Below are 13271 nucleotides of genomic sequence, written 5' to 3' on the forward strand. Positions count from 1 at the left end.
GTAAATAATTCATTGCTCATGTCCTTAAAATTGCAGTTCTTGACAGTTGCCCATGTTGCACACTTCTGTTATTTTAAATTGGCAAGTTTGGAATTCTGGGCAGAAATTGTGTTTTTTAAAAAAAAAAATGGAAGCAGCCAAAGTAAACACATCCATCAAGAGTTTATCAAAATTTCACATTCGGATTCTCTTTCCAAGTCTTGACAGGAACTCCTTGACAAAATTCTGAAACAGGACATAATGAAATGCTGAAAAATTGGATATATTTGTGCATAATTCAATTAAGTTTACAACTGGTTTATATAATTTTATATAATGTATCAAATTTTGATTTCCTTTATTAATATTAGTATTCTGTGTTAGTATTCTAGTTAATTAAGAACTGCAGTGTATCTTGCCACTGAGTTTTGTGCTTAACCGTTAGATAACAAATCTTGTATTGAAAACTAAATTAAAATTTTTTTCCCCCAGTTAATTGAGCATACAAAGATTATGATCGTACCATCAGTGAATCCTGATGGTAGAGAAATTGCACAAGAGGGACAGTGTACATCCAAAGTTGGGCAAACTAACATACATGGCAAAGATCTTGACACTGATTTTACAGGTAATCTATGAGAACAATCACATTTTATTTGAATTTCTAATCCAGAGTCTTGTCATTCAATACCCTTTCTCCACAAGAGTTTTCATTTTTAATATATAAACTTATGTTACAAGAAAATACTGTTATCAAGTTGCAAATTCAATACTTCCTTTTGTAGATTATATCAATTTAATTGGTTCAAATTATGTGTACATGCACAGTGAGGTAATGAAACATTGACATTGTATTAATATACGCTGTGCAAATTTGTTTTTAGCACATATCAAATCTGGACTTTTATTTGAGAGCAGAAGTATGTTTTGGGAGCATTTTGTATCTATGCCATTCTGGATAATTTACCTTAAGCCTGTGTTGAAAATGTACTCTGTCCGGACTTCTATTGTTTCAGCAATATAAGTAGGCATTAAATTAACTGTTTCGTGTTGTACTAAAACTGAGAAGTTATAAAGGGTGCGTTCTGAATTGGTGTTTACAGTACATCCAGTGGAAGGGTTTGACAAATGTTTATTTTGCTACAAAGACTTCTGAGCAATAAACTTGCTCCACATCATCCATTAATGCATTTTTGTTTTGAGGTCATTTTATAAGCTTGGGGTTTAAAGTAAGAAATAATCAATCATAATTCTGGCTGGTTAAACATAACCATAATTTGACTATAATTTGAAATTTTAAGTGAAATATACATCAATTCAAGTAATAAAAGTAGTTTTCTTTTCCAATACAAAGTGCTGGTGTCAATTTTCATCATGCCTTTTATCAGCTGAATGGAAAGAATGAGTTTTGCTTGAGAGTACTTATCGAAGACCAGGCTGTAGATAAAATAAATGGTAACTTTTTGTTTTACCAGGGAACTCATTGGAGCAATTAGCAGAGATGCAGCCTGAGACCAGAGACATTGTCAGGAACCTGATCCTCAACCAAGGATTTACACTGTCTGTTGTTTTAGACGGTGGCTCTCTCCTTACCACATATCCTTACGATAAGCCTGTACAAACAGGTATGTATCTACATTATAGCCACAGAGTATCAGCATCTCCAGTCAAATGTAGTCTAAAGTATTGTCAGTGGCTTATTCGCTTGATCACTATGATGTGACATCAGCTAGTAGGGTTTTGTTGTGGATGTCAGGTGAGAACAAGATTGACAAGGGATGCAACCAGGTCACCATCCCAGCACTAAACCCGAATTACACTGTTGGTTCTGTTGGGCAAACCACTGTTTGCAAGCCTGACCTCAGACTCCTAAAATACTTTCCCTTCTTGCTCTCCTCTCACTACCTCTTTCCCCCTCCCCTCCCTCCTCTAACCCCTTATCTCATTCCAGCATCAATCCCTGCCGTGTCTTTACAATCCCTCCTGATCTCCTCCTCCTCCAACACTGATCAGTCCTCAGCAGAGGCCTCACTTGTGTACCCCTGTGCCTGCATCTTAGTGTGTTCTGATGTCAAGCTCTCTTCCTCCACCTCCATGTCTATTTCTTTGGCAAGGAATCCTCTGACAATCCCTTCTCCAATCTCCTGCACTCCCCATTATGGTCATTACCCTCTAGACCTTCTCATTTCCAGTTGCAGTTATGTTAACTGCCTTTATTTCAGTTCCCTCACCCATTTCAACCTCCCTCCCTCCAAATGAGAAGCACTCCACTGACTTCAGACTGTTCTTGACCTTGTCATCAAACCAACAGACAAGGGGGGGGAAGGGGGGAAGCGGGTGGTTGCCATTGTTATCTGGCATACTGACTTTGGCCTTGCAGAGGTGTCTCCTCCCACGCACACTCTCCTGTCAGTCTAGTTTTTTTCTCCCTTTGTTCAATTTTCCCATTCCCTCCCTCCCCCATTTAATTCCATCTGTCCATCATCCCCTCCCCATCTGGTTCCACCTATCACCTACCGATTTCTGTCCCACTTCCCCCATTTGGTTCCATTTGCTCATCATCCCCTCCCCCATCCAGTTCCACCTATCACCTGCCAGTGCCTCTCCTACTCCCTCACTCCCTTTGTGCTGTACTGTTATATACTGGCAATCTTTCGTGTTCCCTTAGTCCTGATGCAAGGTCTCAATCCAAAACATCGACTTGTACCTTTAGCCTCCACAGATGCTGCTTGACCATCTGAGTGTTTCCAGCATTCTGTTTGTTCCATATGCCAGCACCTGCAATCTCTTTTGTCTTCCTGAAATGTTCTGAGTCTGTCGCAGGAAGAGAGTACTAGGTGGACAGAGGAAAAGATTCAAGGATGTTCTCATGGCCTCCTTTTGGGAGAAAAAAATGCAACCTCCCCACCATCTCCTGGAAATTCCTGTTCTATGCCCACACACAGTACGAAAGGACAATCCAGGATAGCATTGACAACCTTGAGTCTGGGTGTTGGGTGCACCCAAAAGCAGGAGTGAATGGTGGAAGGTGTGCAGAACCTTCAAACTGCCCAACATGCCAAACGTCACCTGCCCACCCATGCAAAATGTCCAGGTCCCACAGTGGCCTCATTAGCCACCTCCGAGCCCACAGAACTGGAGTGGAAGTGCATGATCCACGACCCCAAGGAACTGTCTAAGATGAAGGTGACTTCCGTGGTTAAACAGTTCGCCAATAACAATGATCTGCTTGCCGAAGCACAAGCAGATCATTCAGTTTGTGGTCCATTTTTGTCAAAGAATATTTTCCTCCATTGTCAAAAATAATTAACCGTAATCATCAAAAGTGAATACAACAATGGTGGCCTAATTAACATGCAAGTTGCTGATGCAAAGTTACAGCGGACCATTCCTGTAGTATCTGCATAACTACCCTCGATGTTGTCAGAGGAAAGTGTTGATTAGAAATTTTTTTATACTTTCTTTTTTAAAAAAAAGTATCTTAAGTTCTAAAACTGTGTGACCAACTTCTGAGTAAGCTGTAACTGGAGTGGGCACATGTTTGCTCACGAATGACAGTGGCCATACTGAATATGTAGACTGCACACAAAGCCATGCTTGTGTGCTGGATGAATGACTTTGAAAACTGAGCTAAATTTCTTTCTAAGTATAAATATAAACTACAGAGTTGTCAGTTATACTTATTACCCAAGTCTTCTATTCCAGATGTTTTTGCCCAACACCAACTAACATTTTTAATATTTAATTTAAAAGTAAGCCACAGTTAGTTCTTCTGGTGTTTTATGTGGAAGTAGTGAAATTACAGGGTTCAAAAATCTAAATGGAGATGAGCATGCTCAGACCACTACTAAAGGCAAGGCTGTTGTGGGATTAGAAATAGAAAGAACAAACCCAATTTTGAGTCAATTTTTGAAATGTGAAATTAATTATTAAATGGACCAGCCACTGTAGAATCTGGTGGTGTGATCATGTTGCATCCTGGTCAAAGCTCATGTATCCCTTTCACCTATTGAATTCTTTGACTGAACATGAGTAAGCATCACTTTTGGAGAAGCTGATGAAAGAAGGGGTTCTTTTCAAAAATTATGGAACAAGAAGATTATTTTTTTTTAATGAAAGCTCTAAAACCTGAAAGAAGACCTGGGCCACCAGCCTATATCTTAATATTGTCAATTGCACATTTGTTATGGAACAAGAAGATTATTTTTTTTTAATGAAAGCTCTAAAACCTGAAAGAAGACCTGGGCCACCAGCCTATATCTTAATATTGTCAATTGCACATTTGTTATTTCAAAGTGATAAAAAGATCAAACTCTTTGTAGGCAATGTTAATGAATCGTGTGGAAGAGTTTGTATTTTAGGAATTCCTGAGGGGTTGCAGCCTTAAATAAAATGCAAATGTGATTTTGATGTTAATTACATTGTTTCTTGCCATTTGTGGCCACTTTTTAATTGAACAATTTCTCCTTTAGGTATGTTTGCTATTTATTTCTATTTCTTTGTTTCAGTGTATGTGAGTTTTAATATAAAGTGGTGAAGTAGAAAGAGCAAACTGTGGAAGAAGATGGATCTGTCATCTTGCTCATTCCTAATACTCCATAACATACATGTGCATCATAAATTACAATTTGTGAACAGAATTTTAGCAGAGGTTTAGAGATACCATTCAAATATGTCCCAGTGTGAGAGAGTAATTTTGCTATCAGCAATGTTTTCCAACTAAATGTTGTAGATGTGGAATGTTATTGCATTAATCTTTACCTATGTTGTCTGTTTTCTTCAACAGTGGAGAATGAGGAAACCCTAAAATATCTGGCAAATGTGTACTCTAACAATCACCCTAAAATGCATCTGGGTCATCCAGGGTGTCCTAACAACACAGGTAAGAATTTGAAGTGAAATTAAATGCAGTGAATGTTATTCTTTGGTAGGTTAGAATTGAAAACGTTTATTGAAAAAGTAGTTAAAAATAAAAATTTAAAACTAATAAGGAATGATTAAAATTCATGTACTTTGTAAGCCCAGATCAATGTTGACAGATGTTGCATTATAGGATGGAAAGTCCTTGACATCATAGCCAAATGGAAGCTTGAATATGATAAACTCTAAGTTTCCTGGGTTTTTTCCTTTTTAATTTGGCCACAACATATCAGAAGTCATTCTGTTCTCTCTATTGCTAACCCTGGTGGCCTCTTGGTTCCAAATTGCAGTTCGCAGTCTAAAATAGTGGACCAGAAGAAATTATCTGTAATGAAATCTACAATGGAGTAGGAAGTTAACTGTTGCTTAAAAAAATTTGAAACAGAAATATGCACTTCAAATACAGGAATATACAATCTGTCAGTGACATTTAGAACTAATTTTCAGATCAAGCAAAATGTAATATAATGCAGGTTCTGGAAACCTGACAGTGGAAAACATTGAAAATAATCAGTATATCAAGTGACATCACGGAGAAATGGAAGTTGATCTGCATTTTGGGTCTTGAAAAATGTAATGCAAAGTGATTTTTATTTGGTGCTATGAATCATTTCATTACGTTGTTTGGAAGTATGAAATATTAAACCACATAGTTTGGGAAAAATACTAATTTCATCTCAAATTTAGTTTTTGCTTATTCTTTGAGATTAGCCTTGTAGCTTAAAACCTATTGTGTGATTTCATTTTCAAGAATGTTTGAAAGTTTTGTTACAAAATTAGCAGCTTTTATTTAGTAATATATTGTGTTTGTTGTTCATAGAGAAATAAATCTCCATTGATTTAAAATTTCAAGCCTTTTGGCCATATATTCTGACTGCTATAGGGAAGGTTAACTTGCAGTGTTTGTACCTCCTAGGGACTGTTACTGATATCTAGTCCTGTAATGTATTTGGAATATCAGATGATGATTATGAACTTGTCTTGTTGGGCTTAGATATAACTAACTATCCACAATAAGTGGACTGATTGAAATGGAATGTTACTATTTTCCAATTGTGTTTCACTTTCCACAGTGTAATTTGAATAGGGTGCAATAGGTTTTGCCTTTCAAGTTTCATTAAGAGACATTCATTAATGTTGTTATCCCTCATGACAGAGAAAGTTAATGTGTGCTGGGTTTCTTTACATCAACGCCAGTTGGGTTAGGAAGCTTGACTACAGATTCCAAATGTGGGGAATAATACTAAACTGTTTAAATAATAGTGCTTTATCTTTCAGTAAAGGAAGGGGAAAAACTAGCACCTTTTCTACCCCGTTGAAAGGGGAAGTATTCTTGCAGTCAGAGAGACCATGGATTGTATTCCCAAAAATACAAAATGGCCTCCGGGATATTTGTCCAACCTTGCATAAGCCTTCTGCAGTAAAATTGTACATATTCGTTTCTGATCAATAAAATCAGTCATGAGGATAATATGAAAATCATTGCTGAATGTGATAGCACATTTCCTGAGTTTTTGATGGCTTCTGGCATCTAAAGTTTGTCACTCACTGATTTAATCTGTTACAGATGAAAACATTCCTGGTGGTGTTATACGTGGTGCCCAGTGGCATGGCCACATGCACAGTATGAAGGTGAGTAGTTGTTGTCATGCACAAAATAAGGTTGGGATAAGTGCTTGTTCACTGAAAGTTTGCCACGTGTTTGGCTTTTAAATATTCAGCTTTGGCTGAACAAAAGCAGGTACTGTATGCTTTTTCCTATACTGCCCTCTCATGGTGGTTTGGGTGTTATGATAAAATTGTAACTGCTGAGACATGATCTAGTATCAAATTAATTTTAAATGTAATTAGTTTTCACAAAACTAAGTTACATAGAACATAGAAAGTTGTGCAGAGTTAAAGCATTTTGAAGTGACTTTCTCAAAAGGGCAGCTAATACTTGATGTGGGGTATACTGTATATACATGGACATGGTGGGCCATCAAATATCCATCTGTATTAATCCCATTTTCCAGCATTTGGCCTGTAGCCATCTGTGCCTTGGTGATTTGAGTGCTCATCCACATACTTTTGAAATATTTTGAGAGACCCTGCCTCTACCACTCACACGAGCACAGCATCTATCCACCCTCTGTGCGGAGAAAATTCTCCCTCTGATCCCCTCTAAACCGCCTACACTTCACCTTAAACCTGTGCTCTCTGATTTTATATGCCCCTGCTATGGGGAAAAATTTCTTACTATCGACACTGCCTATGTCTTTCATAATTTAGTATACGCTTGGTTGTGCCACTTGATAACAGATTCTCTTACTGGTATTGATACATTCTCAAAGTAGAAATTGGGATGTTGGCTTAAGTTTAACCAGCAGCTTAAAACTTGATACTGCACAAAGCTTATTTTTGTTGGTTTAAGGCAAAATTTTATCTTGCTTGTGGTAAAGCTTTTGCCCCAAGGGGGGGAAAACTGAGTACCATTCTTATTGTGTATTAATCTATATGCTAGCTCCTAGTTAAGGTAATTTTTCTCATCTTTTGTCTGCTAGGATTTTACTGTTACCTATGGTCACTGTCCTGAGATCACAGTTTACACAGGCTGCTGTAAATTTCCACAAGCAAAAGAGCTTGCTGCAATTTGGCATGATAACAAGAAGTCTCTTCTCAGCATGCTTGTTGAGGTAAGCATATAGCATCAAAACCTGGACAAGTTGCTCAATGGATGGATGTCTACAGGTCGTATGTTATCCCTGATCCCTTTCAAAATGGTCCTTGGCACTGGGGCAAATCACTCCTATTTAAAAATAAAGATCTAGCTGTAATGCTTCTCCCTCTCTTTCCTAAGTACTTTCTTTGCAGTTTGCCTTATGCTATTTGAAGTATTTAACACTATCTTCTAATCTTTCCTTCTGCCAGGTTCATAAAGGTTTGCGTGGAAAGGTTACAGATCATGATGGAAATCCCATTCCAAAAGCTGATATTATTCTGAATGAAGGTGTTAAAGTTCCAACTTCAGAGGCGGGCTACTTCCACATTCTGCTAGCTCCAGGATCACACGATATTGATGCACTTGCAGAAGGATACCAGCATCAGCGCAAACAGGTATAATACCCAACTGTAAATAAAAAGCAAAAAAAAAATCTGCACATGCTGGAAATCTGAAATAAAGACACAAAAATGCTGGAAACACTCAGCAGTTCAGGCAGTATCTGTGGAAGGAGAAACAATTTAATTTGAAAATCATTCAAAGCAACCCATAATTTTTTTTTGCCTTCATTTTCTGGGAACTGGGCATTGCTGCTAAGGCCATTTTTTTGCCCATCCCTAATTGCCCTTGAAGAGATGGTGGTAAATTAGCACCTTGAATTGCACAGTCTTTCTGGAGTAGGTACTGCCAGGGTGCTGTTGGGTGAAGGATTTCCAAGATTTAAACTCTGCAACGATAAAGGACGTGACAAATTTCCAACTTACAGGTAGCGGTGTTCCCATATTACTGCTGCCCTTATCCTTACTGGTGGTAGAGATCGCAGTCTAGGGAGGTGGTGTTGGATTAACCAGAGTAAGTACATTTTGCAGATGGTGCGCACTACATCCACTGTATGGAATATAGATTTAGAGTGGTTGATGGAGAGTTAATCAAGTGGGCTGTTTTTTCCTGGATGGTGATGAGTTTCTTGAAAGCTAGATGATGGAATACCTTGGGCTCCCCTGTGGTGAGTCATTCATAACAGCCCTGGACCTACTTCTTTTGGCCCTGTATTTATGTGGCTGCTCCAGCTGAGTTTCTGGTCAATGGTGACCCCTAAGGTATTGATGACAATGGTCTCTGTGACTGGTCATGCTAAAATGCCAAGAGTAGTTAGACATGTCTGTGGCATGAATATTACTTATTGGCCCATGCCTGAATCGCGTCTAATTTCTGCATGCAGACACGGGCTGCTTCATTTGCTGAGGATTTGTACAGTTTCATGTTTATGTCAATTTAAATGATTCTTCCCAATTTAAATTATTTACTTTGAGTTGAGTGTCTTTACCAAGCTGCACAGGGCGAAGATATTTAAAATTTCTGGTCTTCTGCCATGTTTCTCCTGATTTTTATTTTTACAAAATGAAAGTGGCAACTTCACATTAATTAGAGCTTTTGAAAAATAAACTCTGAAGAGAAGGTATTTCACACTGGTGCAGCAGCTGGCACTGCTTCCTCACAGCTCCAGGGTTTGATCCTGACCTTGGGTGCTTTCTGTGTGGAGTTTGTACATTCTCCTTACGGCCATGTGTCCTTCCCTAGGATATTGGGAGGTTAATTTATTACTGTAAAATGCCACTTGGAGTGGGTTAATGGCAAAATGAGTCAGAGGTTTTGATGGGCATGTGTGGGAGAGAATGTGTTTTGGAGGTACAGAGAAATGAGAGGGGAAATGGGACAAATGACATTGCTCCCCAGGGAAATGGCATGGACCCAGATGGCCATGAAAAATATGATAAAACTGCAAATCATTTTCCTTTAAAGTGTGCCAATTTTTTAAACGTGTATTCAAATTAGATCATTGAATGGCAGTACGTGTTATAAGTCTTGTTCATTTTGGTTGATCTGCGAATGGAGTATTGAACTTAGCAATAATTTTGTTGATTAGATATCAAAATGTAGCCCTAATTCATCAAAGTGGCAAAATGGTAACCATATTGTTTCCTAATGGAAAAAAATTTGATTTGTTGAATTTGATGGATGCTAATTTTTCCATTTTGCTTAGCCACCAATAAAAGCAGCATGTAGGTTGATCAGCATCCCAAGATCTGCACCAAAAACACGAATGCATCTTTTCTCTTGCACATATGCTTGTATATTTGCCAAGCAGAGTTCATCCTTTTTTTTAAAGTGGGGTATTATTTGTGTTTTCCCTAAACTTTGTTCTGGCATTTAAAATTTGGTGCTGTAAGTGAGTTACTGAATTGCAAAAGAGGAACACCCATTTGTATATTCCATTCTTTAAGGAAAAGAGTTCACATTGCTCTCCTAGTTCTGTTTGAAAATTAAAAGAAAATTAATTCTATTTTATTTTGTGCCTTTAGGTATTTGTATCATCGTATGAAGCTGCCACCACTTTGGTAATAGCTGTTGAGCTGGATAATAAGTTGTTTGGCCTGCCTAGAGAACTGGTGGTGACAGCAGCAGGTAAGAATTGATGCAGTGCCGCAGTTTTATAAATAGTTTAGTGACATTTCTATTTGCTGACCTATGGATTGAAATTTGTCAAATTGAGCAATTCATTCATTAATCAAAGTAAAATAGAGAACGTAGGAACAGAAATGGGCTGCAGAGGCCCTCTGACTTGCCCTATCATTCAGCAAGATCGTGGCTAATCCCTGCCTTCTACTCCACGTTCACACCCCCAGATTACTTCACCTTTTTGTCCAAGGATATATGGATCCTTATTCTTGACTATCCTCAACAACTGAGATTCCACGGTCCTCTGAGGGAAGGAATCCCTTATCCTGAGACTTTGCCCTTCATTCTAAACTCTCAAACTTTTTAAAATGCACCTTGCAAAGCCCCCTCAGAATCTTGTGTTTTAATAAGATTGTATTTCATTCTTTTAAACATCTATTTGGATTCAAAGGAAATCCCACTCATTTCAGGAAGTCTAGTAAACCTTTGTTGCACCATTGCTTGGGCATGAATATTCTAATATTGCTCTGGCTTTGTTTGATCATACATTACCTAATTATTTGTAATTTGTCTTTTTATTTAATGGCGGAATTAATTTTATTGTGCATTCCCTTTAAGATGGACAAATTAGCAGAACAAATCTTTGCCATAGAGATTTTGTAATAGAAATGTTGTGCAGCTTACAGGAACAGTTCAAATATTTCAGCTTAGCATTGGATTGAAACGGTTGTCATTCAATAGAATATTTAATCATTGACGGCAGTCAGTTTCCACATGAGCATTCCTTCTACTTGTTATACCCATAGCAGTGTTTTGTTGCTACAAATGAATATTGCATGTCCGACTCTGACAATTGAGTTATGTTACACTACAAATTAAGAAAAAAGTTAAACGGGGAATATTTTTACTTTCAGGTGCAGCTTTGTCAGCAATAATTGTGACTGCCTGTATTGTTTGGTGCGTTTGCTCCTTCAAATCCAATCACCAAAAGGATGGCTTTCATCGTTTGAGGCAGCATCGAGATGAATATGAAGATGAGATCCGAATGATGTCAATGGGTTCAAAGAAATCTCTTCTCAGCAACGAGTTTCAGGATGAAACTGATAGTGATGAAGACACACTGTATGTTAATAAACATTAATGTATCAAGCCAGCCCTGCTGGTCTGATAGTACTATTCATCTTTTTGCCAAGTAAAATGAACAAATGTGTCATTACCTTAAAAGAGGATATGCCTGATCTACTGCACGTGGCGCTGGGTGGAAGTCTTGAAGTGATTTCTGTGACATTCTTAGTTATCCTTTTGGGAAAAGTAGATGCTCCAAGAATGAATAACAACTTGCACCATCACTTAAGAATTGCACATCTCTCGATATGACCGCTAGCTTGTATACAATGGTTGAAGGTCAGCCACACGAATGTTGTTGCACCATATCTACCATCTGAGCCTCTGCCTATCATAATAATTTTTAACTAACAGCTAATGGTTAAAGATGCAGTACATCTTTTTTCTTTTATATAATTAAAAAAAATACAAAAGCATTGATGCACAATCTACTTTATAAACCTCCAACCATTCATAATGACCTTTGGGGACTCCACTATATTTTATACAAATATAGTTTTGAAATAAAGGGGTGGGGGCAAGATGAAATTTTGCACTTCGATGCTGTAAAATTTATACAGGTTGTACATGCTACTTTTAAATGATGAGCATATTTTAATCTAAGGTGCACTGCAGCTTTATGCCGTGCATGAATGTTGCCAATAGTGTAAAGGAGGGAAAAACACTCTTCTTGCAATCAACCTTAATATAATTTAGGATTTGGACATTTGTGTTTTTTTTTTGTTCCATTCCAATTGTGTATGGTTCACTTGTATTTCAGTCCATTAAATCTAATAATGTTACAAGTTAGGAACAAACTACCATTGGTGATATTAAAGTAATTCATAAACTGAATGTAAGAAGATTCAACAATAACAATCAATGTGCAGAAGTGCTTGATATATTCTTTACACTTCATGATTATCATTATACAGCACTCGAAAGCTAAACAATTCTTGAGTTGCACAGGCTATGTAAAGAGAAAGCAAACCAAATGAACCATTTCTAGTGTCTTCAATATTGTTTTCAATTTTTGTTGTTCTTGAATTGGTTTCTTGATGCACACTGGATTATTTTATAGTTGGAGTACCCTCAATTACAATTATAAATGTTAATAGAGAAACTGGGCACTTAATTTTTAAAGGTGCCCTTTTAGTATAAGAAAAATACAATTATGAAGTACTGTTACTGAGATGGAAATTGCTTAAGCTGAATCATGATGGTAAAGGTGGTAACTGGAAAGCAAAATGAGAACTTGTGGTCCTATTGTATGCTGTTTGAAGCATTTTTTTTCATAATTTTTATAATCTCAAACCTGGGTGTAAATTTTTTCAGTATAACGTAGAGGTTATTGAATTTCAGTGGAGAATTATAGAATAATGAACTCTGTACAAATGTGTGAGTGTATGTCTGTGTGAATGTTTTCAGTGTGTGCCACTGAATGTACACCTGATTTGCCTAAATACAGTATATGATCACCAGAAATACAGCATTGCCAAAAACACCTGATTCATAGTTATATATCAGTCGGTCCATGGGAAATGTTTTGCTGTATCTGATGTTTTCCAGCTCTGTTTTGGAGGATTACTTCAAATGTTGTTGTTGTCATCATTAATTTGTACCATTTTTGCACAGGACTTTAGTCAATATTGTGTATTTGATTATATACTGTGATGCCTTAAATTTTTCATATTGCTTTCATTTTGTGGTAATGTCACTGGATATCAGTGAAAGGGTTTGGCATCAAAAAATAAATGCTTTATTGAGCATAATTTATGGTGTTTATGGTGGTATGTACAGCTAAACAGCAGTGGTATTTAGTTAAACCTTCACTTGTTTTAATGATGGGTATGTCAAAAGTAACAAGATGGAAACATTGTATATAAGTAAGCAGCAAGTCTGATTTAGAATAGTTTTGATTTCTTTCCATTATTTTGTTTTGTATTCTCTAATCATTCTTCATGTTGGTCATCAGTTGGGAAGTCTATCTCCAAATTTGAAATAACAAATAAAATATATTTTTGTCTTAAAACGTGCCTATTCTGACTGATTTAGGAACCTCTAATCAGAGCTATAGCTTTACAATGATTGAATACACCAGATTGGA

General features: G+C 37.2%; 1 protein-coding gene across 1 annotated transcript in view; it reads left to right on the plus strand.

The window, feature by feature from the left end:
- LOC127581286 (carboxypeptidase D-like) overlaps nucleotides 1-13211 on the plus strand; it is a 56969-nt gene extending 43758 nt beyond the window's left edge. Inside the window, exons 14-21 of the mRNA XM_052035534.1 lie at nucleotides 472-607; nucleotides 1455-1604; nucleotides 4766-4861; nucleotides 6467-6531; nucleotides 7443-7574; nucleotides 7810-7995; nucleotides 9964-10066; nucleotides 10975-13211. Coding sequence (XP_051891494.1) covers nucleotides 472-607; nucleotides 1455-1604; nucleotides 4766-4861; nucleotides 6467-6531; nucleotides 7443-7574; nucleotides 7810-7995; nucleotides 9964-10066; nucleotides 10975-11201 — 1095 coding nt within the window. The 3' untranslated portion in view covers nucleotides 11202-13211. The remainder of the gene's footprint in view (nucleotides 1-471; nucleotides 608-1454; nucleotides 1605-4765; nucleotides 4862-6466; nucleotides 6532-7442; nucleotides 7575-7809; nucleotides 7996-9963; nucleotides 10067-10974) is intronic.
- Nucleotides 13212-13271: the final 60 nt, after the last annotated feature.

The sequence above is a fragment of the Pristis pectinata genome, chromosome 21 (assembly GCF_009764475.1).
Source record: "Pristis pectinata isolate sPriPec2 chromosome 21, sPriPec2.1.pri, whole genome shotgun sequence".
Taxonomy (NCBI): Eukaryota; Metazoa; Chordata; class Chondrichthyes; order Rhinopristiformes; family Pristidae; genus Pristis; species Pristis pectinata.